The 26,762-nt window shown below is 42.1% G+C and overlaps 1 protein-coding gene across 3 annotated transcripts in view; it reads left to right on the top strand.

Moving 5' to 3' along the window:
* Nucleotides 1-24,543, top strand: part of rnf220a (ring finger protein 220a) — a 164,335-nt gene extending 139,792 nt beyond the window's left edge. For 2 of the 3 annotated variants that reach the window (XM_053329898.1, XM_053329897.1), the window contains exons 8-13: nucleotides 3,906-4,095; nucleotides 4,192-4,247; nucleotides 4,903-5,014; nucleotides 14,016-14,127; nucleotides 17,261-17,335; nucleotides 21,908-24,543. In XM_053329898.1, coding sequence (XP_053185873.1) covers nucleotides 3,906-4,095; nucleotides 4,192-4,247; nucleotides 4,903-5,014; nucleotides 14,016-14,127; nucleotides 17,261-17,335; nucleotides 21,908-21,979 — 617 coding nt within the window. In that variant the 3' untranslated portion in view covers nucleotides 21,980-24,543. The remainder of the gene's footprint in view (nucleotides 1-3,905; nucleotides 4,096-4,191; nucleotides 4,248-4,902; nucleotides 5,015-14,015; nucleotides 14,128-17,260; nucleotides 17,336-21,907) is intronic. The other variant, XM_053329896.1, reaches the window with a different exon arrangement.
* Nucleotides 24,544-26,762: the final 2,219 nt, after the last annotated feature.

The following is a 26,762-nucleotide window of genomic DNA, read 5'->3' as shown; positions in this document are numbered from 1 at the left end:
TTCACCCAAGTGAATTGTTTTGGTAACATGTTGTATTTAGTTGAGGTTTATCTCACTGTGATGCTTGTGTTGGTCATCTTCAAGCTGGAAAAGACAAAATGTTTGACAAAAAGCATTGGACTTGTCAGTAAAGACGAAGACAGACGGACAGACAGAAAGACACACAGACAGACAGATCCTGAAGTTTGATATGAGGGTGTCCTGAGAGACAGAGGAGGAGAAGAGGGGGATTATTGCAGGTTGAAATGGCCCAGAGGGATTGAGAAGAGGCGAAAGGAGAAATCTTTGCTTTGTAAACGGACTTCAAAGATGGCCGTCTCATGTCTTTGTGCCCGCGTCCCTTTCCCCCCCATCTCTTCCTCCCTCGATCTTCTCTCTGACCTGTAAATGGCAGAAAGATAGCGAAGCGACCTTTGACACCCCTCCTCTTTGCTTCTCGGGGGGTCCCGATAATTGCCATGGTAACGGAATGTCGTGGAGGTCGGTCGATGGGTTGATCCGGGCTGCCAGTTCTCCTGATGAGTCCTTTGATCCTCCATTGCCTCTTCACATCTGTACTTGTAGCGTTGCTGGGGGGACACATATGTAGATTGAGTGTCTCCTGAATAATGTAACTCTGGATGAGAAGAAGCAGAAGAAGAAAGCGCTGTTACAATGTTAAGAGTCAACAGTATTCAGGAGATGGTTATGATAATGAGACAGACCTGGAACGCAGTGTCGGGAGTTCTTGTGCGTGTATTGATCCAGAAAAGAGGTGAAACAGTTTATCGAGCAGGACTGTACAAGAGGAGAGGAAAAAATGAGAGAGAGAATATGGGAAACATGAATGGAGAGAAATATAGAGCCCTTAAGGGTCAGGGGAGAGGAAGAAGAAAAGGAACTGAGAGAGAATAAAGTTAAAGAAGTAGCGATTATGCTAAAAAAAAAATTAAAAAAAATGGAGGGAAAAAAAACGAGATGAATGGAAAGGATGAGAGGTGAAGAAGAAAAAAAAGGAGGAGGGGGGCGCCGGTGTATAATGTGAGTGAAAGGCAGTTAGAGTGGGGCTGACCTTTCCTTGGCCAGATTAGATTGGCCTGCCAAGACTGCTTAGAGGGACAGATGGAAACACTGGAAACACGCACACACACACACACACACACACACAGACACACACAGAGCAAACAGGACACACATCTTCACAGTGAACACATCAGACATGTACAGTGTGAAATCGGACCACATGAAAATTGTCTGTGAACTACAGAAATTTGTGTATCAATAAAAGGACACAGCATATCCATTATCCATCTTTAAGAATATAATAAACAGTGTCATACTTCATTGCATTATATATTTAATAGTCCTTGAGTCTAATTGGATTGGGACTGGCTGTCTTTGTCACTCTTTCTTGTTTATTTTTATTTTGATAATGAATTGATGGACAACAGGAGATATGGATGTCTTAGGCAAAAAAATGTATTGACAAACACAAACTTGATTAACTAAGGAGAGAGATGACAGTTACAAATCAAAGTGCTGGTGGCTGAAGGAAATCTGAAGGAAGAAAGTTCAACCACTCAGTTATTCAGGCAGTACTCAGGCGACCTTGTCCCTAGACTCTATACATTGCTATAAGATTGTTTACTATAACGCTGTCTCAATGGCAACAGTCATCAAGTCAGGAAAATAGGAGCATTTTTTATATATCTTGTATATATTTATATATTATATTTTATATAGTGTGTGTATGTATATGTGTGTATATATGTATATATGTATATATATATATATATATATATATATATATATATATAAATAAATAAAAGTAGGAGCAATTCCTAAATGCCATATATATGAAAATAGGAGCATTTCTAACTTGTCTCTGTCTCAAGCTCCATGTCACTATGAAAACTAGTCGTCAACCCCCCCCCCCCAAACATCACTCCCTCAGTTCTACTGTTTATTGCCAGCTATTGTGGTCAAGTAGCCACAGGATCTATAGTTTGATCATTTGATTAGATTACACCCCCACTGCCGCCAATACCACAGCAATACACACACAATAGCATGTTCACATTAGTACAGTGGTGGTTCGGAGGCATAGCTATCAGTTTTCCTCTCATCTTTTGTCAATCAGTCACAGCTGACAGATGAGAAGCTCTGCGGCATTCTCAGCTTATTACCTACCCTAACTGGCTCGGGTGACCCCGGGGCATTGTGGGTAAGGTGGTTCGAGCCCCTCTTGTAGTGTCAGAGAGGTGCAGAAGGCAAAAAAAGGTCTTAAATATGGACTCAATGGACTCCAACTTTAAATGAGACACATTACACTGTATCTGACTTGACGCCACAATATTATAAATGGAAAGCCTGCTCTGGAAAGTGAACTGGATGTAGAGAAAGTGTCTTTGAATGATGTGTTGGAGTCCAGACTCACTACTTTGGCTGTATAACATAACATGTGCTCTGTTCACGTTCTGCCATGCACTGAAACCCTATAGCCTCAGTAGCAGAACAGAGCAGACCCGGCAGGCTGCTAGATTTACACCCGCGCAGCCATTGTTCCCATATGTTCCCCTCCGCCGCCGAGACCAAATAAAAGTTAAAAGGTCCTTTTTATTTGATCACTAAAAACCATGGGCTTGTTATAAAACGGCTTAGCATCGGTGTCGCATTTTATCGCAACGGCTTTCAGTCGCGCTCACGTTCTCTCTCACCTTCCCCCCTTTCATTTTTTTTAAACTTTATTTTTTCCCCCTAGAATAAGTGAAATGAATGAGAGTTACTGTAGGTCGGACAAGAAGCAGCGGCAGATGTTTAAATCCCTGGAGACGACGGGAGACAATTTGACAAAGACACTGTAGTGCAGTGCTGAGACCAACTGTTAGAGGGAGTGTAGTTTGGAGACACTCACACACACACACACACACACACTGGGACAGGGGGTTAAATAAGATGGCTGTCAGCTCTGTCTAGCTTGTATCTGGTCATGCTCGTCACACACACACACACACACAGAGCACACTAGTCCAGCTCAGAGCTTGTAGAAATTGGGATAGGTGTAAATAAGATGGCTGTCAGGCCTGTCACTGCTAGACACACCGACAGCTTCAAAGCCACACACACACACACACGCACACACCCCAACCCACCTTCAAGTACTCCGATAGGCAAGGTGTAAGTGACATACACACTCAAACGCACACACACACACACACCAGCTACCTACCTCCGCGCGGTAGACAGACACGCTATAAGTGACAGGTAGACAGACTCACACACTCTCACTAGGCACGCACACACACACACACACACACACCATCCAAGGGGTTGGAGAGACAGGTCCTAAGTGACAGAGGGACAGACAGTCTCAAACAAACACTGAAGAGACGCCTCTAAGTGACGGACACACTCACACACGCAGGCAGCCGGCTCTGTGGCTAAGTGGAGCTGAAGGGAGCAGTCAGGCAGCGGTAAGGGTTTGTCTGAGCGTTCATCACTGGGTTTATAGAAGTGCCACTCTCACACACACACACACACACACACACACACACACACTTCCTCCCTCTCTCTCTCTCTCTCTCTCTCACTCAAAGATTGATGGGTAAGATGTCAGTCATCATCAGCTCACCCCCCAGTCTAACGCTGTCTCTTTTCACTTTCCTTCTCTGAGCAAATCTTCCGGTTTTCTCTGAAAAATCTTAATTACAATTTTAAACAAGCTGAAGTTTTGAAGTGTCATTAAACGGTTAATAGAAGTTGCTTGCCGCAAGTTTAAAATGAGATCATTCTTGATGATGTTTTATCGAGGCAGAACACAAATGAAAGTGTTGATTTTCACACCTAAAACACTCCTTTACCTTCTATATTGTGTTTATTCGATAAAATCAAGGCTGATAATGATCTTTTACTTTGCGGTTTCTCAGGAACCGGTTTCGCCACGTGTAGCATTAAGGAGAGCGCCGACAGCGACGCCGACCTGGACGTGGACGGAGACGACACCCTGGAGTACGGCAAGGCCCAGTACACCGAGGCCGACATCATCCCCTGCTCGGGAGCCGGAGAGGACCAAGGAGAGGCCAGAGAGAGGGAGGCGCTACGGGGAGCCGTGCTCAAGTATGAAGTCATACTGCTAGACATACTACTGGAATGTAAACGCATGAGAGTTCCCTTTTATACCTATATGTGTGTGTGTGTGTGTTTGTGTTGCAGCGGCGGGATGCCTTCTAACAGAATAACGCCTGAGTTCTCCAAGTGGGCCAGTGACGGTCAGTATGTTTACTGTATAGACTTTTATGAACAACAGATTTTTATTTATTTATTTATTCTTTTTGATACAAGAATGATTTGGAAGAATTTTTTCCTTCCATGTTTTCTTTTTACATCATTTTTTGACATTCTGCCAATTAATTGAATAATGAGCAGGGGAGAAAGTTGTCATCATCATTTTGAGAGATTCCATTATTTCATTATACTGACAGTATTAATTAAGTACTCAAATACCTAGTTGAAGTGAGCTGTACAAGGTCTGTACTTGTAGTGTTGATAGAAGCTGTTTAAATGAAGTTTTTTTAAAGCATTCTTATAAACTTAAATCTATGACTGATTGATTATTGATCATTACCTGGTTGAGGAAATTGTGTGGCTGGAACAGTTAGTGAAATAGTGAGGCTTTATCAACCTGGTAATTATTATTTACCACATTTTTACTATTATTACCATTATAGGTCTTCATATGTAGTGTCAAGAGTGCAAAACACTCATAGCAGTTTATTCATTTTGTCAGTGTGTGACACCCACGCAACAACTTAATTTGCCACATCTCTTCATTTGTGTATTTAGCTGTGATGTGTGGAAGTATTCATTAGTTATAAAAGTCATCTACCATCATTACCAATGTTGTCTTTGTCTTTGTGTCCACAGAGATGCCTTCAACGAGCAATGGGGAGAGCAGCAAGACGGACCCCAGCACCCTTTTATCCCCCTCCTCTTCCTCCTGTGTCCCGCGCACCTGTAAAAACAGCGAGATCGAAAAGTAGGTTACACAGAAATATGTACACACACACACATCATGATGTAGTTCTAGAAAATGAAACAGAAAACAACTCTGTCACGTTTCCCCATCGCAGTATCGGATAGATCACTCCCTCCCCGCTGATCCCATGACTTTCTGATGAGTTTTCCTACTTGCGGGAGAGTCGACTTGTAGAGGGTCATAAATGATGCATTTTGTGTGTGGATTCTGTTTTTTTGCCGTGTGTGTGTGTGTGTGTGTGTGTCTGTGTGTCTGTGTGTGTGTGTGTGTGACAAAGGGGTCTCCTCAGGTATTGATTTTTCTCTGCAGTTCTTTCAGAGCACAGAGCTGCCTTAGAGTCATTAATAGGGACACAAGCAGATACTTGAGGGAAACATTGATGTGAAGGCAGCAGTTTGAAAACATGTAAATCTTTGTTCACACTTAACAGAGTTTAAACACTGAAACATGCAGTAATCTGCAGGTTTATCATGGCTGTCTATTAAATGCCTTTGAGATTTGAAAGACTGATGATCACACATGTGGCATTCATACAGGAAGCACTCTGAATTTGAAAGTTTATGATGTTTTTTTTATGTTTGGTGGTACTAATTTACCCAAGACTCTTTTAAAGTTGACAGAATCAAATGTTTGAATCCATGCATTAAAAAAAGCTAATACCAATAAATTGTCTATTACCGATTAGAAAATGAAATGAAATGATTAGAAAATAAAAGTCTTAGTTAAATTGGACAAATAACAGTAAAATATACATTTGTAAACACTACAAAATGAATAAGACGTTGTCTGTATACAAGTAAAGCAGAAATACTCCCATTCCCTGCACCTTGCTGTGTTACAGACACACACAAGCAGACACACACTGCCCTATCCATTAGAGCACCCTGTGTGTGAAAGGCCAGTGCTCTGTAATTCCCTCATTTCCATCCCCTCATCCATATTCTCCCACAAGTAAACAATCTCACACGCACACACACACACACTCACACACACACACACACAGCCCTACCTCGTCCCCTGCATGGGTAATAGAGGTCAGCTCATTGCGAGAGCGCTAGAGAAACGTCAGCGGGCGAGCGAGCAAAGAGAAGAGAGGGATTTGGTTGATTGGTTGCTTCTGCATGTGTGGCATATTCTGCTGTCCTTTAGCCCCTGTCGCGATTACACACACACTTACTCACACACACACAGAGCTTGGGGTCAATGTTCTACTCCCAACCCCTATTTCTTAAAGTGATTTCTTTTGTCCACCTAAAGTGCCTTTTTTTTTTTTTTTTTTTAAAGAAATGCCTCCTAAAAAAAATTACCACTTTGATTTTGTTTTTTTGACCCTTCATCTTCAGTCTGCTCCTTCTGGCAATCTGTTTGCATAAACATGATTGGTGAGTTCATAGATGCATTCTGTCCTGTCATTGGACACCTGAGACTGAGGCCATATCCCCGCCTAGCGGAGCAATAAACAAATACCATTCAAATATATGTAGACTTGAAATACTTAAGACTTAAAAAACGTAATTGTGTGTTTTTGACTGCATGTTTGTAGCTCCCCCTCCCCCCACACACACACCTCCCCTCTTCCACTTCACCTCTGCGAAGTGCTGCAAGCAATAAATGCTTCATTTAAATGAATCAATCAGCACTTAGCGTGTGTGTTCCCCATATTAAATATCAGCAGAGGGGATAACTGGTGAATAAACAGAGCAGCTTGAGGCATATTGATCAGAAACAGCACTTGCATGGCTGTGTGTTGGTGTGTGTGTGTGTGTGTTGCTGAGTGAGAGGATGCATTCGATAAGTTGTTGTTGGTAGTCTGACCAACCCTGTTTTACTTTGTGTGTGTGTGTGTCTGTGTGTGTGTGTCAACAGAACAGAAAGCTAAAGTATAAACATGCTCTGTAAGGTGGGACCTCTAATATAAAGATGGTGTCTGTTCTGACCTCAAAGGCCAAAGCAGCAAAGACTTGATTGCCCCTGCGTGTCAGCCTAGACTGCAGAACATCCAGCAGCTGTAGGCCAGAACACTTAAAGCTGGACTATTGCAGAAACTGTCTTCAGTTGTACAGTACAACCACTGCTGTTTATCCTATACTCCTGTATAAAACAGTAGATTGTGTCTGATTTAACTTTTATATATTGTTATAAAAACTGTCAAAACTGACATTAAAGCTTAAGACTAAACCCAAAGCCTCAGACATCCCAATCCTAACCCTTATGTGACAAAATGAATGTAACTGTAGACCCTAAATTTTTGAATGCTTTTCATGAACAAAAACTGTATTTAATGTGGATGGGTTGCGCAACAGCCAATCCCAGATCTGCTTAATAAGGTCTATTAAGGCCAGTACCAATCCAGCCATCAGATTGGTGCATCCTTGTAAGTGTCCACCTTTCACTTGACAAAAACGTTCACTTACTGGAATAAAAGAAGAGTGTCACATTTGATTTACATTTAATTGTATGTTTCCCTATGTGCGGCATCTTAATAGCGACATGCCGTTTTTAGACATTCTTATGCCACATCGCTGATATCATGACTTACGGGTCAAAAATGCAGGTGTGTGTGTGTGTGTGTGTGTGTGTGTTGCAACGTGATGCTCCAGCTCAGGGCTTAGTGGGCACCCGGAGCAGAACATGCCTTAATCTAAGTATCCATTTAAAGGGAGCCAACGAGATGCTGAATGATTGCATTGGAACAAGCAGTCAGCTGGCTGGCTGGAACAATTCCCTGCCTCACTCCTCCTCCTCCGCTCGCTATAAATGCACGTATTTGTGGAGCTTCTGTGGCCCTCCGTCCCCAAATGAAAATGAGATTTGTCTCCTTTCGTTACATTGATACATTGTAAGTGTGTGTGTGTGTGTGTGTGTGTGTGTGTGTGTGTGTTGTGGCTTTGCACAGGGCGGCAATAGTGAAATCTGTTCCCTCTCTCTCTCTCTCTCTGATCCCAGATGGGTAATGATCTGGTCGCCTCCCGGGGCGTCCTCGTTCCCCTGCTCATTCCCCTGCAAGATAAATGAGCACACACACACACACATGCACGCACACACTCATACAAGACGCTCTTTCTCCTCCAAGACAAATGGCCCCTCCAATGCCGCCAATGCGATTGCTGCCAAATTTGGTGCTCCAGCTGGAACAATGCGGGGAGATTTCCATGTGGTTTCTGCAAATGATTGAATCTGTCCTCAATTTGGAAGTGATGAAGCTGGATTCCTACCCCAACCCACCCCACCCACACACACACACACACACACTTTCCAGCCTCTGTCTTTGCCTTTTTCTCTGTCGCCAAGCCGCATTTCTCTCTTTCTCCACTCCTTTCTTTTCCCCATTTCTCTTGTTCTGGTTCTTCTCGTCCTCTGTCTCAATTTTTCTCAGGCACTTACAAGATACCCCCCCCTCCCCTTTTTTTCTGCCATCTGAGACCTACACACAAACTGTGAGACACACACACGAATCGGGCAGAGGCAGGGGAAATCAATAGTGACTTAAATGTTTTATCATGGTGTGTCAGTGTAGTTAAGGCCTCGGTTAACAGGGTGTAGCAGAGAACGTTGCTCTGAAGGGATTTACCGCCGCTATTTTCACAGCACATACATATGAGAGATTTATTTCCCTACCTGCTAGATAAAATGTTTGGTAAAAATGTTGTTTTTTAAAAAATGAATAGTTACATAATGTTGTCGTGTGTGTGTGTGCGCCTGTGTTGAGAGAGCAGCTGAGTGAGGCTGAAATGTAGGTAGACAGTAGATTAAGACACAGGGCTGATTGAGATGGATGGTAGAGGTCTTCAGCTACACAGAGACACACACACACTAATGAAATGAGAAATAGCCCCACACTCGTTGGGGACAGAGCACTAAATAGAGGGGAGGCAGAGCCATCTATCTGTCTCTGTCTGGCTTGCTCGCTCGCTTTTTTTTTTTTTTTTTGCCATTGGGATGACTTGAGATGGAAATGCACTGCAATTCCTCTCTCTCTCTCTCACACACACTCACACACAAGCACACCCACCAAAAAAGCCCTGAGGGGCAGTAACTGTGTTGGAGTAGTAGCATGTTGTGTGAATGGAAGTTGTATTTCAGTAATGGTTCCTTAAGTTTTATGATGCCAGGCCTGAAAGTCATGACCACGAGTTCAGTTAAAACCTACCAAGCCACAGCGTCGTCCCACTGTGCTCACAAACACTCAACCATGTACAAACACAGAGCTAACAGATGTACATACTGAGCTATATATACATAATTCAATGGAGATATAAACTGTACAAATAACACAGGGCAGTTGAACACTCACTGCATTGCACTGTATTGGATATATACCAAACAGTTAAGAATCATCGCATCAAATTTTTTAACTCTTCTTATTCTTTCTGGCTTTCTTATTAGCAAGGATCCAGTTAAATTTACAACCAAAATCCAGAGATATGGCCAAAATCTCAGATCCCGATATAGGTCATTTCATATCTCTATAACAATACCTATTCCCATATAGCACATTTTAATTAATTGAATAAATAGTTGGCTTGCCCCCTACTAAACTTGTTACGTTACTGTAAGTGCAATAAAAGCTTTGCGAGTAAAAAGCTAATTTAAGTAATTTAACAATGTAATCCACACAAAAGATGAACAAAGTACAGCCGTAAAGAGTGCGTGTTATTCAGCTCAACAAGACCAACCAAGCCTTGACTCATCTGTCGGGATCAAGCGTCAGAATGGCCATTTAAAAATGAGTCAATCCCCATTTAAAATTCCCAACTTTACAGCAGAAATAAACATGTTTACAGCCTTGTACAAAAAAAAGTTTTCGGTCTCAATAGCTGATTTACCCACTCATCCAAATATAATAATTTCTGGCTCCGAAAATCGGAATAAATCCACCAACCAATCGATCATGGCACAGTGGCTACGTCCATTATTTTTTACAGTCTCTGGTCGGGATATGCCTAGTTGTTAATTCAGCTTTTAGAAAGTTGCTGTTTTAGCCAACAAAGAATGATTAGTTACCAATGGAATGTTTGACATTTAGTTATCCATAACATAACTTATTTGTTTTTTGTATGTTAAAAGCTAAACCTGTATATCTGATTGGGTGTCCAAAGCGCCTCAGGTTTGCTAAAATACTGTCAGACTCTGTCATAGCATACCTATGGCATACCTATAGTTATTTGCTCTGGTTCGATGAAGTTGGTTTGGTTTCTCTTCACACAGGATAATTCAAGCCACAAGGGGTGAGAGCCAGAATGTAAACACAGGAAGGTCTTCTTGCCAAATGCAACACACTTCGTTGTGCTAGTCCATGCTGGATCTCCATTCACTGCCTGACTAGGTGTTAACAACTGTTGGGCAACTTCTAGGACCCTTTTTCATTTTTCATCAACTTACCACTATGCTGAGTAGGATCTCACTCAGACTATTATTGTGAACTTTTTGACCCAGGAATACCTTACATTTCTATTTATAATCCAACTTAAATTTTTAGTTTGTTTCTGCAAGTCCACATGACATGTTTGCTAAGCCTTGGTCCCAGAGTGAGATAAATTTTCAGATTTTGGCTCTAAGACTGAAAAGGTTGAAATCCCTTGAGCCAGCTTAAATCACTGACACGCACAAATAGCACAGAGGCCTTAAACTCAAGGATATTACTTGTGGTTCTTGCTGGTTGTTGATCTCTCTGCATGCCACATTTAGCCCTAGAGAGTTGTCTTTCCTTGGCTTGGCCCTGTGATATCATCCCGTTCTCCTTTTTTACCTCCATTAAATCTCTGCACCTCCACCATCCCCTCTTTCTTCCCTCTCCACCTCCCTCCCCGTTTAGATTGCCACAGCTGCATAAAGATAGATTAACGTGTCTTTTTTATAGCAGTGGGGAATTAAACAACTTTTTGAGTGTGGTTTTCTATGAATCAGCTATGCTTAATGAATATTCATCAGGTAGAGATTGAAAGAATAATAGAGGGGATATGGGGGTGGTGTTGAGAGAAAAACGGAGTTATACTAATCTTTTTACCTTCCTCTGTCTTTCACTCGCTTTGGACAAGGCAAGGAGAACCCCTTGGCAGAGTTTCGTGGTCAACTGACCGTCAAAGGGATTTATTGGAGTTGTTAAAAAAAAGAGACAGCCTTGTTTGAGGGACAACCACATCCAGTCCCATCCAGCGCCAGAGTCCACTGCTGCTTTATAAGCTAGCAGGCTAATCAAGGCTAAATGGCTTTTTACAAGCTCAGGACTAATAAGAGGAGAGGGTAAAGCAGTTTATAGGGCATGGAGTGGCGAGTCAGGCCAGGAGTCCCAACGAGGTCTTTATAGACACAGGATGGGGATGGGGTTACAGGGAGGAGCTACAGAGGGTCAACTTGATGGAGGATGCCGGACCCCCTGCTTACATTCATGGTGGCAGATGGATCAGTGTTAAGAGAGGCTGTCCTTCAGAGGACTTGAAGTCTTTGTGAGGACAATCAAACATCAGAGTGAAGCATTCCTCAGTTAGATAAGACGTCACCACCTGCCTAAATGTTAGAGCCCAACAAGTACTGGATTTTTCCAGTGAATCTTTGTCGGTTGGTTTGTCCACCACTTTGGTCAAGACTGAAATACGTCAACATTCACGAGATGGATATCTGAGAATTTTTTCACGGACATTCAGAAGATGATATGTACTGATGTTGCCGATCCCGTGACTTTGTCTATACCAACAAATACAGAATGGATTGCAGTTAAATTTGCAATCATGTAAACATCCATGTCCCTGTCCCTCCCTCCAGGATGAATTGTAATAACTTTGCTTAGCACCATCGTCAGGAACCGTTCAATGTTTTAGGGTGTTCTTCTTAGAAATGGAAGAGAAAAAACAGAATGTTTTGATACATTAACATCTCCTTTTAGAAGTTGTTAACCCTGTAAATGTGTCGCATGTCAGAGTTGTCAGTTTTCAAGGCGTTTTTTTAATGCTCTTGGACAAGTTTCATGACAGATAGAAAGAAGCGTAACCAAGATAATAATAAATTTGTCTCTGGCACAGAACAGTAAGTATTTGAAGAATTGTGGGGATGACCACTCAACCCCGAAATGTTTAATTTTAATTTAATATTCAATTTAGTTTAAATCTTCAATTTATTTTAATGAGCTCGTTTAAAGATTGGAATCAAGGAAGTCAGATGTGAAACTACTCCAATTGCACACACCAAAAAATGGATTTACTGAACAACGGCTCTTAGGAAATTAAGAAAGTCCATCCTTGTTTACATTCCCCCTGTAGCCTCTGCTGTTTGAGGATGCAGCAAATGAAGCCATATCCTCGGCCACACACACACACACACACACATTGCCACGTATCGTTATCTTTTTCACTCAGCCTCCTTTTCCTCTCTCTCCGCTTGCCCATCTCCATCCAGATCAATACCATAGATCAGCAAGCTATCAGGCTGCAAAATGACCACATCACCATAAACACACATACACTCTCCCTTTTTAGCACACACACATACACACAAACACACCACTATTGCATCTCACCAGAGAATGAGCGGATGGCTGTAATAAACACAGGCCAGCTTGCCCTGGCCTCGTCTCTCCGCGCCAAATCATCATCATCATCTGTGTTGCGGTCTGTGCGTCGGCCGTATTGATTTAGTTATGGCTGCTTCATATGCTGCCGGACAGTGTTAAATGCACATTTTCTGTTATCATGCTACACATTAATCAGAGGCTGCTTAGGGGCAGGAAGAAAAGGGAGGATTGTGAACAGAATGAAGAGGGGTGGGGGGGGGGTTGCTCAGAGAAGAGAGGGACGGTGGGAAGGACGTGTGGAGAAGAGATGGTGAGGTACAGATGCAAAAACATAACCAAGGTGAAAAAAAGGGAGGTATACAAAAAATAAAATAAAAGATGACAGGCTATTTAAGTTCAAGTTAAGAAGAGGGGAAGAGGGGAGATCTGTGGGTGAAAAGGAGGGTGGAGTCCGAAGAACTGTTAAAAGATGGTGGGAATGAGAGAGGGAGGGGGCTTGAATTGTAAATCTGTTGCGAGATGGGGCCTCTGAGGATACAGCGGTGTTAAATAGAGGGATGTCATACTATCTATTGGACAGAGAGGGAGAGTAAGAAACGGTGAGTGGAGGTGTGTGTGTGTGTGGGGAGGGGTGTCTTTAAAAATACCCGGCTGTGTATTGAGCTGCAGCGACAGAAGGTGATGATGAAGAGGTGTTCAATAAAAACATGTAATACTACATACTGAGTGACAGAGAGAGCAGGTTTGCACGACAGAAAGGTCCATAATGGAACGGCAGCAAATGAAAATCTATGAAGAATCGACATACTTCAATAAGAATAAAACTCTCATTGGGGGATTGAACATATATTTAAATATAGCAGGATCACAGATGAGTCAAATTGAAGGTATTAAAGGTGCAATGCGTAGAATGTAGTAGCATCTAACAGAATGGACTTGGCAGAAATGGAATACATTTTCATAAGTATGTTTTAATTAGTGTATAATCACCTGGAAATGAGAATTGGTCTATTTTTGTTCAATTATCTTTCGTTAGATTAACATAGGGGACTGGTCCTTGTCCACTGAGGCTGCCATGTTTCTACAGTAGCCCAGAAAGGACAAAACAAACACTGGCTAGAGAAGGCATTTTGTGTTTTTTGTGGATTCTCCTTCATGCTTGGAAGGGTATTTACTTGGTTGCAATCTGCAATCTCACCACTAGATGTTACTAAATCTTACACGCCGCACCTTTAAAAACCTTTACGAAAAAGTTAGACACTGTTGTTTCCTAGTGATTCAAACAAGGGCAAACAAAGAACTTTTCAAAAAAACACCTGAAAGAACTTGTTTGGAGGTTTTTTTAAACAACCTTGTGAGATTTATCACTTTCTCATTGGCGACTGATGAGGAATTTAACAGACTGCCTCATACCCATCTGTTCGTCTTGTAATGTGAGTAGTAAACATTTCTCCCCCTCTCTTTTTTTTCCTCTTTTCCTTCCCTCTCTCCCAGAGTAACGGAGGAGGAGTCCACGGCGACCACCATGGAGGCTCTGAAGGCCCGAATCAGAGAGCTGGAGAAGCAGATCCTGAGAGGAGACCGATACAAGTGTCTCATCTGCATGGTGAGTATAGAACCGTCATCCTGTCTTTTAGAAAGCGCTACATGTATCACTTCTAAACTTTTCATTAAGAGTGGTTGAAGGGACTGGCGGTTTGTGAACAGTTCAGGCATTTCTTGTCAACTCATGGTCACATCCAGCAGGTATTTGCATTCAGGTGGTTACCAATCCTAGTAAGTGCATAATTTGAAGGTAAATGTCACAATTCACAAGTCACAATGGGGTATTGTCAAACCTGACCCTATTTCCTACTTAGAGTTGCATTTGGTTTGCAGTCTGAGGGCAGTTGTCTGGTGATAGACTGCAAATCTTTGACTGTACAACTCAAGCATCTCATTGGGTAGGAAATGCAGCTTCAATCTGGTCCTCTAATTCTTTTGAAGGCCTCCCACTCCCTCTGAGGATCTAGCTTCTGAAATAATCTAATCAAACTGATCCCTTCCCTTTTCTATATAAATGGATACAATTCCCACTACACTTCCCATTACTGTGACCAGCCTGCAAATCTTGGTTTTCTAGTTTCCAGCGTTAGGCGACATTGAAAAGTCTCATATTGAAAAGTGTATTAGGATGTGTGCATACTAGGAACTAAATGCATCTCATTCCCTCAGTTTGTGGATATCAAAGCAGCTTTTTTCACTGTTTGAGTGCAGGTGTGGTTGTGTTACTGTGGTGTTGTGGCGGTTGCAGCTCCTGCATGGCTCTGCAAGTCAACTGAATGTGTGCTGGGATAAGAGAATGTTGCCATAAAAGGTTGCCAACCGATTTGAAAGCAACAGCCTCAAAACAGACAGGACTTGGACATATATTTAAATTCAAATGTACATTATTTATATCTTCAAATAAGAAAAATCTGCGCAAAATCTAGAATCATAAAAAAGGGAAAGTAGAATTGTTCTTCCAAATGAGAAGATGCTCCTGTGCCTGAGCTTGTATTAATGATTGATTAGACTCACAGATCAATAATATAGACCATCCTTGACAATATCATGCAAATATTGTCAATATTCATGTTCATCAGGCACTTCAGCTACAATTATACCTGCAGCAACCCCCCCCCCCCCCCCCCCCACCACCACCACCACCACCAATCACAGTTTGTGCAGGCCCACTTTGTGTCAAGTACCCATCCCGTCATCGTTCAAGCTTGTGGACAGTGCAACGTCGGCATCCTGTGCCCGTGTGTGTGTGTGTGTGTGTGTGTGTGTGTGTGTGTGTGAGGAGCAGGTAATTACCAACGCCTGCTCTTCCTAAAGGTCGCCGGGTGCCCGAGGTGACACGGAGGGCAAGGCACAGCGATCGATCACTCACCACCCCACGGACACACGACTCCTCTCCGCTCATCTGTCACTGTCGCTCATCTCTCTCTCACACACACACTCATACACCGGCATACAGAGCAACACAAATGTGTGCACAGCATTTACAAACACACACACACAGACGTGTTACAACTCATCTGTCTCAGTGTGTCATTAACTTGTCACTGTGTGTGTGATCTTAAAGTCATCAGATTTTTTTCTCGCTAGTTTGCAAGTAGTAGAAGAAACATGTAGAAGCTTTCAACAGTTATAAATCAGTAAGCGTGACAGACGTCATCGCTCTCGAGGTTTCTGAAGGTTGTTTTTTTCCAGAATTAGCTGGATCAGAACCCTCCAGTGTTCAGGTAGTCATACATTAATGGAAAACAAGCACTCTCCCTGGCTCCAGTTATAGCTGAGCTCCATCTGTAGATTTCTACCCCCATCTGCTGGTCATTTTAGGAAGGGTCACTTCTGAAAGTGATAGTCCTGTAACTACATTCATTCATATGATTGAAAGCACAAAAATGGTCTTTTATAGTTACATTATACTATTATTTTTTATAGTGACCCTTTTAAACTAAGGCATATGTTTTATAATCAAACTATCCAATTTAAGTATACAAATCATCAATATTACTTATAGTTTATATCTCTGTATTGACAGCAAAGGTAGACACTGGGAACATTTTTTTAAATAATTTGGATAATAATAATTTTACACTATAAGAACATTATGATCATAGTTCACATATCAGCATCATTGCAATAAGTACTATAAACACTCATCAAATCTGCCTTAGCTTTATAGCTTATTTTTGTAGTAGCAGAGTCAGTGAGATTTCTTAAAGGTCTTTAATAGAAAAATACATTGAATGCTGTGATATTCATTCTGGTGTAGAATATAGTGTGAGTCACTCTCTTGTTGGGCTTCCTGCTGATTTTAAGCAACTTAACTGAGTCATCAAGTCCTCATTGTTTAATGAGTCGGTGTGAAGACTTCATTGCAGTTTGTTCATTGGCTGTCCGGCTGTCGTGCCCTCACATCTGTGTGTGCGTGTGTGTGTGTGCGTGCGTGCGTGTTCGTCAACTCGCGTGTTCATCTTGCGTCGTGCGTGTGTGCATGCGCGATCAGCACTAAGGCCGCCTTTGTGATTAGCTGCCACCTTTCGGCCCCCCTCCCTCTCCTCTCCCACCCCCTCCCCTCACCCCCTCCCCTTCCGCAGAGGAAGCCTGCTTTCCAGTCAGGCGCGGAGTTCAAGAGGCTAGGGGCGTGGCCAGGGCCCCGGCCGCTGGCCAATGAGGTCGGAGAGAGGCAGCCTAAGTCCCTCCCCCTCGGCCTGTACTGCCTGTACAGGGGCCTTGTGATTGGTGGTTACGGCAGCGGCATAAAGAGGCTCCTCCCGCAGCCCCTACGGAGGGTAAGGCACCTCCCTCCCTCCTCCGCTCCCTCCCCTTCTCCTCCTCATCATCTCTCCGTTCTTTTCGAGAAGAAAAGAAACAAAACCGGGATCATCCACGGCTTCCTCCCTCCATCTTCTCCCCGTGCCTGCTTCCCTCCGTTTTCTGCTCGTTGCCTGCCTGATATCGTGTCCGTGCGTGCGTGTGTCTATGCGTGTGTGTGACCTACAGGTTGCCGGTTCAGTTGCCCCATCTCTCCTCCCCCCATGCTGCCTTGCTCAGTGGTTCTGTGGCTGCTGGCTGTGTCGTTCCATGGTTGGTGGGTCAGGGAATGTAGCGTGTTGTTTTGTCTGTTGTTCACTAAGTGGTCTGGCATGTGTGCGTGTGTCCCAGTGAACGCTGTATCAACTTTATTCTTCTCTTCTTTCTTTTAGGACTCCTACACGATGCCGCTCACCTCCATTCAATGCTGGCACGTCCATTGTGAAGAATGCTGGCTCAGGACTCTGGTACGCACCTACTCACACATTTGCTCACACGCGCACACACACATCTCGGTGCTGCGGGGTAGCTCCTCATGACATGTAGTTATTGCAGGCTCATTTCATAGTCAGTGAGTTTCTCTCTGTATCTGTGCCCCATAGGGAGAAACTAAAATGGAATATTCCCCAAATGACCTGTTCTTTCACTGCACACGCGCACACACATACACACACAATCCAGGCAATGCAAACACTTTCACTTTGCAGTACGGGTGGGGGGGTGAGGGGAAAGCTTAGATGGAATGGTCCCCAAAAGGCTTGTTAAAAATGTTGGAATAAAGTGGTCAACCTTAACCTCCAATGAGGTTTACATAGTGCCTCGGGTGAGTGCACACACACACACACAGAGCACAGTGGTCTTGTTGGTTATTAGTTAGTCTAATATATTCAGTAGTGTGTAATTATCTGGTGTTAATGTGGTAAATGGAGCGCAGAAGAAAACAGTGTTTCTGCTGCTGGGAGGATAAACACACTCATTTGCTTTTCTCTCATTTCTTCACCGGTGTCTCTTCTTCTTTCTCTCCACACCTCCTGTGTTTTTGACCTTCTGTCCTCACCTCATTGTATAGTTGTTAACACTTTAACACCATCAGTCTCCAGTTTTGACACAAACTGGGGAAAAAAAACCATTCACCTCTATTATCTCCTGTTTGTATTACACTTGGAATGAATAATATTCTCACAACCAAACACAGAAAGAGAGAGAGGGGGGTGCATACATTAACACATGGAGTTAAAACAAAGCTACATTAAGCACTTTTAATGGGGTCAATCAGTTTTTTTCCCCCAAGACCAAAATCTAGGTGTCAAAACCAGTTGTGAAAGCTGTAGCACAAATATCTGTCATGCTATGAAATAGTGAGCAAAATATTCCCAATATTCCAGTTAGTGTTTTATTACCTACATTAAAGCTGACTAGTTTAGGTTTTGTCTTGTTTAAGTTTCTACAACAAATGACGTGCCCTTTAAATCACCAGTGCTTTTTTTACACTATACATCTTGTAGGTATAGTCAGACCATTTAAAGGCAGTGTCTCAGAGTACAGGCTGTCTGACATGTTACCACATTATCAACTGCTCACATATTAATCTCAGCTGTTTAGTTTCCACATGGCGTTAAGGATTGCTGCCATTGTAGTGGATTAATTAGGCATTTAGATTTGCTAATGTGTGTCTGGAACATGCATCTAATCTCAAATCAATAGTGATTCATGAAGGATTTTACACAGGCACAAACTGAACAGGTTTTATAAATTAGGTGAGGTTTTATTTCCCTTTTTTTTAAAGAGAGACAGTAAGAAAGCATTGTTGAATGAGGCCCATTGTTTCCATCTGTATACCTGTACAGTGTGTGCCTGGTCTAATGCATGCGACACTAAACTCATAACCTGGAGACAGCTATAAAAGTGGGAGGGTCCAACTGATCAAAGTAAATGCCTGGGAATCTAGTTAACGTCAGGCCCGACCCCTCGCCGCTTTAATGAGCGAGGCAGCTGGAGCGCAGCGTGACGGGCGCACACACACTCCCACACCCACAATTAACGCCCACACCAAACACAGTGCAGAGCTTCCATTTGCAAACAACAGAAAATGTTCCTCCACACAATGTAAAAGTGAAAAGTTGTCTGTTTCTCTTGCATCATGGAGCATCATGGGAGTGTGACAGGTGTCTCTTCAGGGTTAGAGGTTTAGTTTATTTTGCACAACCAAAGATTACACAGAAAACTACAAAGAACACATAATATGATGTGCAGGGAGAGGCAGAAAACCTGAAAGAGCTTATTTGAAGATTAAAATTTCACAATGCTACAGAAGAAGAACGTTTTCAAAATAAAATGGTTCTCTAAAATCTGTGGAGACATCGGAGAACATCAAGTTTTACAGATGAGCCTCTCTACTGGGTTTCAGATGACACACAGATGTTCATTTTAAAACACTGAGGAGAAAGACATTGAAGTGACTTACCAGTGGAAGGTTATAACATTTTCCACTTGAGGAAACCTTGATACATTATACCAGGCTGTAACTTTGGATGGATTTCATAGCTTTACTGATACACTTACTGACAAGTGTGTATACATTATTCCCCTCATACTGTAATGTATACACACTTATCAGTAAGTGTATCAGTAAGGCTATAACCTTCCAGTATCGACTGAAATGTGTCAACAGCACTATGGATCAAAAAGTGTCAAGTACCTGAAAGCTGGCACAGAACATTGGATTTAGGTTGTGTTTTTAATCAAAGAAATCTTTAGTATTGAATGAAAATTTTTGCCCAGTTGTTTGTGCTTAGACAACCTTTGATTAAATGAAGTTTTATAGATAAATATGTTCATAATTCTTAATGGTAGGTGTTGAAAGGGTACCAAAACCATTGTAATCAACACCTGTATAGAAAAATCTCAAACAATACTCAACCCTACTGTTATAAACCAGTGTGAATCAATTTCAGACTATGTGTAGGATCCTAAAGTTTTTCTCTCATCCTCCCTCTTTCATCCATTTCCTCACTTCCACATTTTTCTTTCCCATTTCGTCAATCTCTTGAGACATGAAGAGACACTTTCGAGCACTCTGGAGCCACAAATCCTCTTAGCAAGAGCGTGTGAGATCTGTCAGACCCTTCGACCACCTCAGTCTTCTTAACTGTGAATGTGTGTGTGTGCGGCCTCGGCGAAGAGTTTATTCAGTGGCTTACAGGAAAAAGAAGCCTATTAATCTTCAGGGTCAGACCAGCCTGAACACTTGTAGTGGACCAGTATGGATTCGGAGAGCGAGGGGCAGCGATGTCTTCATTCTGTCGCACCCACGTTAAATATCACACACACACTGCTTCTCTGGGATAGACTGAACTCACATAGTTCACCTTTTTCTCAGCTTGTACACACATTACAGTGGACCGACTAAAGTCTCCACATACCAGAGAGATACTTTCATGATGGGTGACAGTCAATTTATAAGCTTGTAGCCCAAATATGTCTAACAGGTGGTTTAGAAATGTCATTTAATTATGACATAAAAGAAGCAATAGCCGCAGCTTCCCTCTCCAAGTGAACTCCAGATGTGCCACTATACTCGAGTTATTCACAGAATCTAATATGACATTTACAGTTATTCATACATGTGTAGCCAATTGAAAAACAGTGCAGTAAAAACAGCTGGCAGGATCGCGCCCGCAGTTACCAGCCAGCAAAAAAAAAAGAAAAGGAATGAGTCAACGAGACAGAGAGGTGGAGGACAGCGGTAGAGACCACCCAGTCAGAATGTTGTTCTGCCCGTCAGCCCTGCGTTGCATATTATCACCTGCTGCTTTACTGCAGATGGCAAACTATCAAAGCAGAGCCGAAGGACAGGAGGAGAGACGAGAGGGAAGGCTGAGAGACGATACTCAGCAGCAGACAAGAGGGTTTAGGTTTAAGGAGGTGGAAGTTGTTATCACCTGTCAAGTGCTAAACTATCTGAAGACGCATCCTATTATAAACATGCAGCTTTATACAGAGCATGTGCATCACAGTGTGAACGCTCTTGATTCTGTGTTTTTCCTGCTAACAGCCAATTTAGTGCAGATCCAGGTTTATCCTGTAGGGCTACAACTTCTGATATTTATGTTGATTAAGATGTAGCCTCTAAAGATTTTATATCTTCTAAATGCTTCTTTTGTCCATTCAACAAATCAAAACCCACATTTTCAAGATACTGAACATGCAAATGACTCTCATTTTACAGTGTTGGTTAATTTTGTGTTTATCCATGAATACATAGAGATCATGTCAACACGATAATACAAAGAATCAAAGAAAATAAGTAGTTCAATATTTTTGTAAAATGCTAACTTGACGGCTTCATATTCAATAGACCGATATGAGAATGGTATCTCTCTTTAATTCTTGGCCCAAAACATATTTTTCAGAAAAAATATCCAATTGTTTCGTAAATAAATTCTGAAATTGCAGTTGCGAGCGACCCAGATACTTTTGTTTAGTACACTGTGTACACTATGTACTTATCTGTGTAGTGTGCAAATTTCAACCGATTAGTGTTGTCTCAAATCAAACACGGCTGTTGAGCACATAACGAAAATGACGATTAGCTAGTTGGCAAGCTAGCATTAACTTTCATGTTAGCGTCATAATACCAAAATGATTACAGCATGCTAATTGAACCCAATAAACCCACTGATGGCTCATATCAGATAACATTGTAGTGGTGCTTTGTGCAAAAAACACGAATGATTTACATTTGTATAACACAGTGATGTTCACTGTAGTTGTTGAAAACTGAATGTTAAGAAGTGTCTACCTCTCCCTCCACTATGTTGCCAAGATGGCAACTATTGAGGGAGAAGTGTCCATAGTTCACACTCAACTTTTTGACTGTTTTGAGTGCACCATCCAGGTACTCACAGTGCACTGCATTTTTTCCATACATTTTAGGGTGAACTTATTTATGCACTCAAAATATTCAGTGTAGTTTTAGACAAAGCACGGTTTTCAACAACCAAGCTAACTGTGTTCTCTCCACCTGTTCTTCTTCACAGGGGAACAAGAAGCTGTGCCCGCAGTGCAACACCATCACCTCACCTGGAGACCTGAGGCGTGTCTACTTGTAAAAGAGCACACACCCCCGCCCCCACAACGTTTCTTCATCCTTCCGATCCATTCCTCCATCATCTTGGATTTCTTCTCCCCGTGTGATCATGATTTGTTTTTTTTGTTTTTTTTCCTCGCGGCCCGGGTCGGTAGCTCCCAAACCTTCCAAGAGCCCACAAAGACAAGACGGGCTGTCTTTGAGACTCTGGCTCTTTCAGGAAACTTGGCTTGAATTCATGACTTTGAGCACAGCGCTCACCGGCTGTCTGCTTGGCCACCCACGAAAAAAAAAAAAACCCAGAAAGAAACATGCAGATGCGCTGCAGTCCTACTGGCCAACAGGCTTAATGTGACTCCCTCTACATACTGAAGGACTTTATATTCAGTGGAGAGCCTGATGCATCCAGCTAAACCCTGCTGAGACCTGGTAGCTTCACCCTGCTGGAGCTGGACCGTAAAGGAACTTCTTAATACAGAATCTAAAGACTGCTCCCCCTTCCTCCTCCTCCTCTTCCTCCTCCTCCTCTAGCTCTTGACATTTCAGTGGTGCTGGACAACAGGCTGATGACTTGACAGAAAGCTGCTTTTAGTTTGTTTCTCCTCCTACTCCCGACAGAGAGAAAACTCTTATCTTCACGCCCCTGTTGCTTATGAGAATTTAAAAAGAAAAAAAGAAAAGGAAAAAAAAAAGGGCCTGTCCACTAAAACTGAGCTTTCAACCAAACTGAGAATAACCTCACCACCTTGAAAAGGAGTTTGACACTCCTCCTCCTCCTCCACCTCTTCTTCTTCTCCTTCCCCTACCCGACCCTTCCTCCCTCTTTTGTGGTGTTATAGTGAAGTAAACCAAAAGCCCCCCACCCTGCCCCTCCTCCCCTCCCTAAGATGCAGTGCAAGCACATGTAATATAGTTCTATGTATGTTTACAATGTTGGGTGTAAATGACATAGAGTTCACACACACACACACACACACACACACACACGCATATGCACACATGTACCATCAGCAAACACACACACATACACAAAAGTATATAATATCAAAGTCCTGTTTTTAGTTGGAAGGGTTTGGGAATGATGTTTAAGGGGGGGCGGGGGGAGGGGGTAAAAAAAAAGGCTTAAATAAAAAAAAAAAGGCCTTGTGTATTTTTAAAAAGAAGATCATTTGAAGATCCGTCAAAGTTTTATTTCACTGTACAGGAATTTAAAAAATTAAGTAATAATAAACTACTCGAGACTAGATGGTCAAGATTTAGGTGGTGTCATGTTTTTCTGCGGAGTACCTTGAAAAACTGTAGATCTGAACATGAAGCAAGGATAGACTTTTTTTTTCCCGTTAGTCTTAACGAACGGAGAGATTCCTTATCGCCCAAGACTTACTGCGACCAAGCAGACTGATGGAACCTCTCCAGTTGCAACAATGTCCGACTGAGCCTCTTCTTTTAACCTCCATCTGCGCTTCCTCTCAGTTGGGGAGTAACAACACGCTCAGATCATAGTCTAGACACTTTATTTTTGTTTAGTTTTACCCCTACATGTCTCAGAAGAAAGCTTTTTCCCCCCTCCATTGTTCTCATACTGCTATGCTGCAACAAAAAAAAAAAAGGTCCCGAAAATGGCAAACTCCCCGAAGGGCAGGTTCTTTCTGACTATAATAAGACGAGATGGATGACCAAGACTGGCAACCTCCAGTTCATGCAACTCCCCTCCTCCTCCTCCTCTTCCTCCACCCTCCTCCCCCTTCCTTCCCTTTTACGGCAGCAGCAGCCAAGGTGGTGGTGTGCTTTGTGTTTGTAAAACTATGTATTCTGTGATGTCTGTATTGTTGTAAGAAATGCTGAAAAAAAGAAAAAAAAAAGAAAAAATAAAACTTCTCAAATATCATGAGTGGTCCTGTTCACAGAAAAACCTCCCCCACCCCTTCCCGGGGCGGTAAAAATAAGACAAGAAATGAAGAAAAGTGTTCCCGTTGTTCACTGAAGTATAGAAAATAAAGGTGAGGAAGATGGCCTTAATGCAAAAGAGACACATATTCTGTTCATGTGCATTTTCATCTCAGTGTCAGTAGTGTTTGCTCTCTCTCTCGCTCTCTCTCTCTCTCTCTCAAAGGGACTTTTTTGCATCTGAAGTTGATCCGTCTCCATCCACTGTGAAATAATGTATAAAAAGACCCACACCTTTTGTTTTCAGAGAGAAATAGAAGGGGTCTGGGATCCCTCTTTATGACAAGACAAATAATTCTGGGGCGAGTAAAGCATGAGCTGATTGGCTGCGATGGCTGAGCTAATCTCTATTGATGATTTTTTTTTTTTAGCTTTATCTCCCCCTTTGGTTTTAGCTCATTATGAAGCTACACTTCTTGGTAGAATAACACTCGACAGGAGAAACAGGATGTACCGCTACTCCGATTTCTCTCCAACCCCACCCCCCCTTCGGTTGATTGGAACCTGCCCCAAAGATGACAAATTGCACAAGAGGATTGTGTCAGAACTAATTTGTGTCTTGTATATTCTTGGAAATGGTACATGTCTTTCCCGTTTGTAAACTACATTTGACATTAATTAAATGATTGTAAATCTCAACTGACCCCGTTGGATTGTCTTGTTTCTATTCCCCATATCGCTGCCAATGCATGTGTGCCAAAGGAAGTATTTTCACTGTTACTTTACAGTGATTCTGCTTCAGAGATCTGTGGGAGTCTGATCTAATGTCATTCCTCCATCATTGCTGTCACTTTAAAATCTAATGCAAGTCTTCAAAGGAACTGGATACCTGTAAAATATTGTACTATTATATTGCATATTGGAGTTTAGGTCATGACAAGTGGGACACAACATAGAGATTAACAACGTTTGAGCAAATCAAGAGGAACAGCAGCTTTACACCTTAAAGTTTGTTGGGAGGACCTACTGTATATGTGAAAAAGTTCTAAGAAGTGTTATGGCTCCAGTCTACGGAAGTCAAAAAGGGCCATGCTCGCAATTACTTTTTTCTAATGCCATTATCTCAAGATTACAAGTTCATTATTTTATCTTGAGAAAATTAGCTTTGTTATCTCAATAGAGAGATAATCAACCTGTTATCACAAGAAGACAAAAGGTTGTCTCCTCAGATCAGGTATGCCATGCCAGTATACATAGATGACATCTTAGCAACTGATTTTAGCTGAAGATGTCCGATCAAGAGTACTCATTGATCAGTGCATCAGAACGTACTTCAGTCAACCCTATACAGTCTGCATAGATTATGATGTGGAATGCCAACACCTGTATGGTCTGGTCCACTGCAATAAGATATAAATTGATTCTCTCTTTGTGAAATACGGCAATCAGCATTACTCATCCAACCACATAAACATGTTTTCATTCTGATTAATATCAGTGTACAGGTCTTTTTACTTTTAGTTATTATTATTAGTAGTAGTACTATTAACCTATAGGTAATGTTATTTTGGTTTAGCATTAATTGGGTTACCTTTACATGTTTGACACTGAGCTGTTCAGCCCTGTTAACATGCAGCAGCATGATTTACTTTCCCCCCCAACATCCAACTACGACTATTAGAAGTTAAATGTAGCTGCAGCTTTTTTGACTGCGAGCTAAAGAAGGCTGTGAATGTGTATTTTGTCCTGTCAGTTATCAGAAGCCCATAGTCAATGTCTATTTTCCTCTGTTGAGATGAGATGCCTTGTTTAAGCTGTCACCAGTTTGGCCTAAGAGGAACACAATAGTGTGTTACAGCATTGAAAGCATGATAAACATGTAGGCTAACCATTGTGTTGTGTGCTGTGGCTGGACTTAACTTCATATTAAAATGGCAGCAAAATCAAAGAAATCAGTCTTTTATTTTCTCAAGATAATGAGATAAATTAACCCGTTATCATGAGAAAATAAGCTTTGTTATCTCAAGATAATGAAATATTAAATTCACGATTTTGCAATAATACAAACATATTTTGCAAGCATGGCTGTTCTCGTCTTCCGTACCAGACTAAGCTATGCCAAGTCTAATGAATTGCCTCATGTGATGTTACTTGAGCCAACGTGAATAGGGGCTGAAGCCTACAAGCAGTGGCGGCTGGTTAATGCTGCTTGGGCGCTGCCTCCTCCAAATATCTACTTAAACATAGTAAATATAAATTAATGAGAGAATGCTAAATGATTATGAAATAAAAGGTATTTGCATGTAAAATGCTCCTGTTAGTCTCTCAGCACCTGTCAGCATTCATTATAAATTGGTTCCAAATGGTATTTTATTCATTTCTATATGTGCTTCCTGTGTGCCGGAAACTTTTGACAAGCACCTGTCGTGAAGCTGCTCTCTGATTGGCTTCCTTCAGTTTTTGGCGCGAGAAGTGCAGCTCAGTGCGCCCCTGACACGCCCACTTTTATTAGCAGCGAATTATTGTTGTTGGGTTTTTTTTTTAATCTAACGTGATTGGACAATTCTTGCTGTCATTCACACACTCTGTTAGCTGCTGTCACCCAAACTTTTGCTGACGGTAGTTTCAGGAGATGGTTAAAGTGGAGCCGAGGAAATTAAAGAAGATTATTTGGTTATTTCTCTACAAAAACATAATTTCACAAGACTTTAACTAGAAGAGAAAAAGGGGATAAAGCAGTTTGGACCGGACTGGCTTCAGCAGCAGGTGATGAAGGACGAGCTGAGACCTGGAGTTATTCCTTTTATTGCTATATCTTTTTGTTGATTTAAAGTGTCGGTACTGACACGTTGTGGACAATGACAGGGGAACGAGACCTAAAACATCTCTGAAAAATGAAAACACGAAAGTTGCAGCCA

The sequence above is a fragment of the Scomber japonicus genome, chromosome 12 (genome assembly GCF_027409825.1).
Source record: "Scomber japonicus isolate fScoJap1 chromosome 12, fScoJap1.pri, whole genome shotgun sequence".
In the NCBI taxonomy this organism is placed as follows: Eukaryota; Metazoa; Chordata; class Actinopteri; order Scombriformes; family Scombridae; genus Scomber; species Scomber japonicus.
The sequence above is the reverse complement of the archived record's forward strand: the minus strand, read 5'-3'. Positions and strand labels throughout refer to the sequence as shown.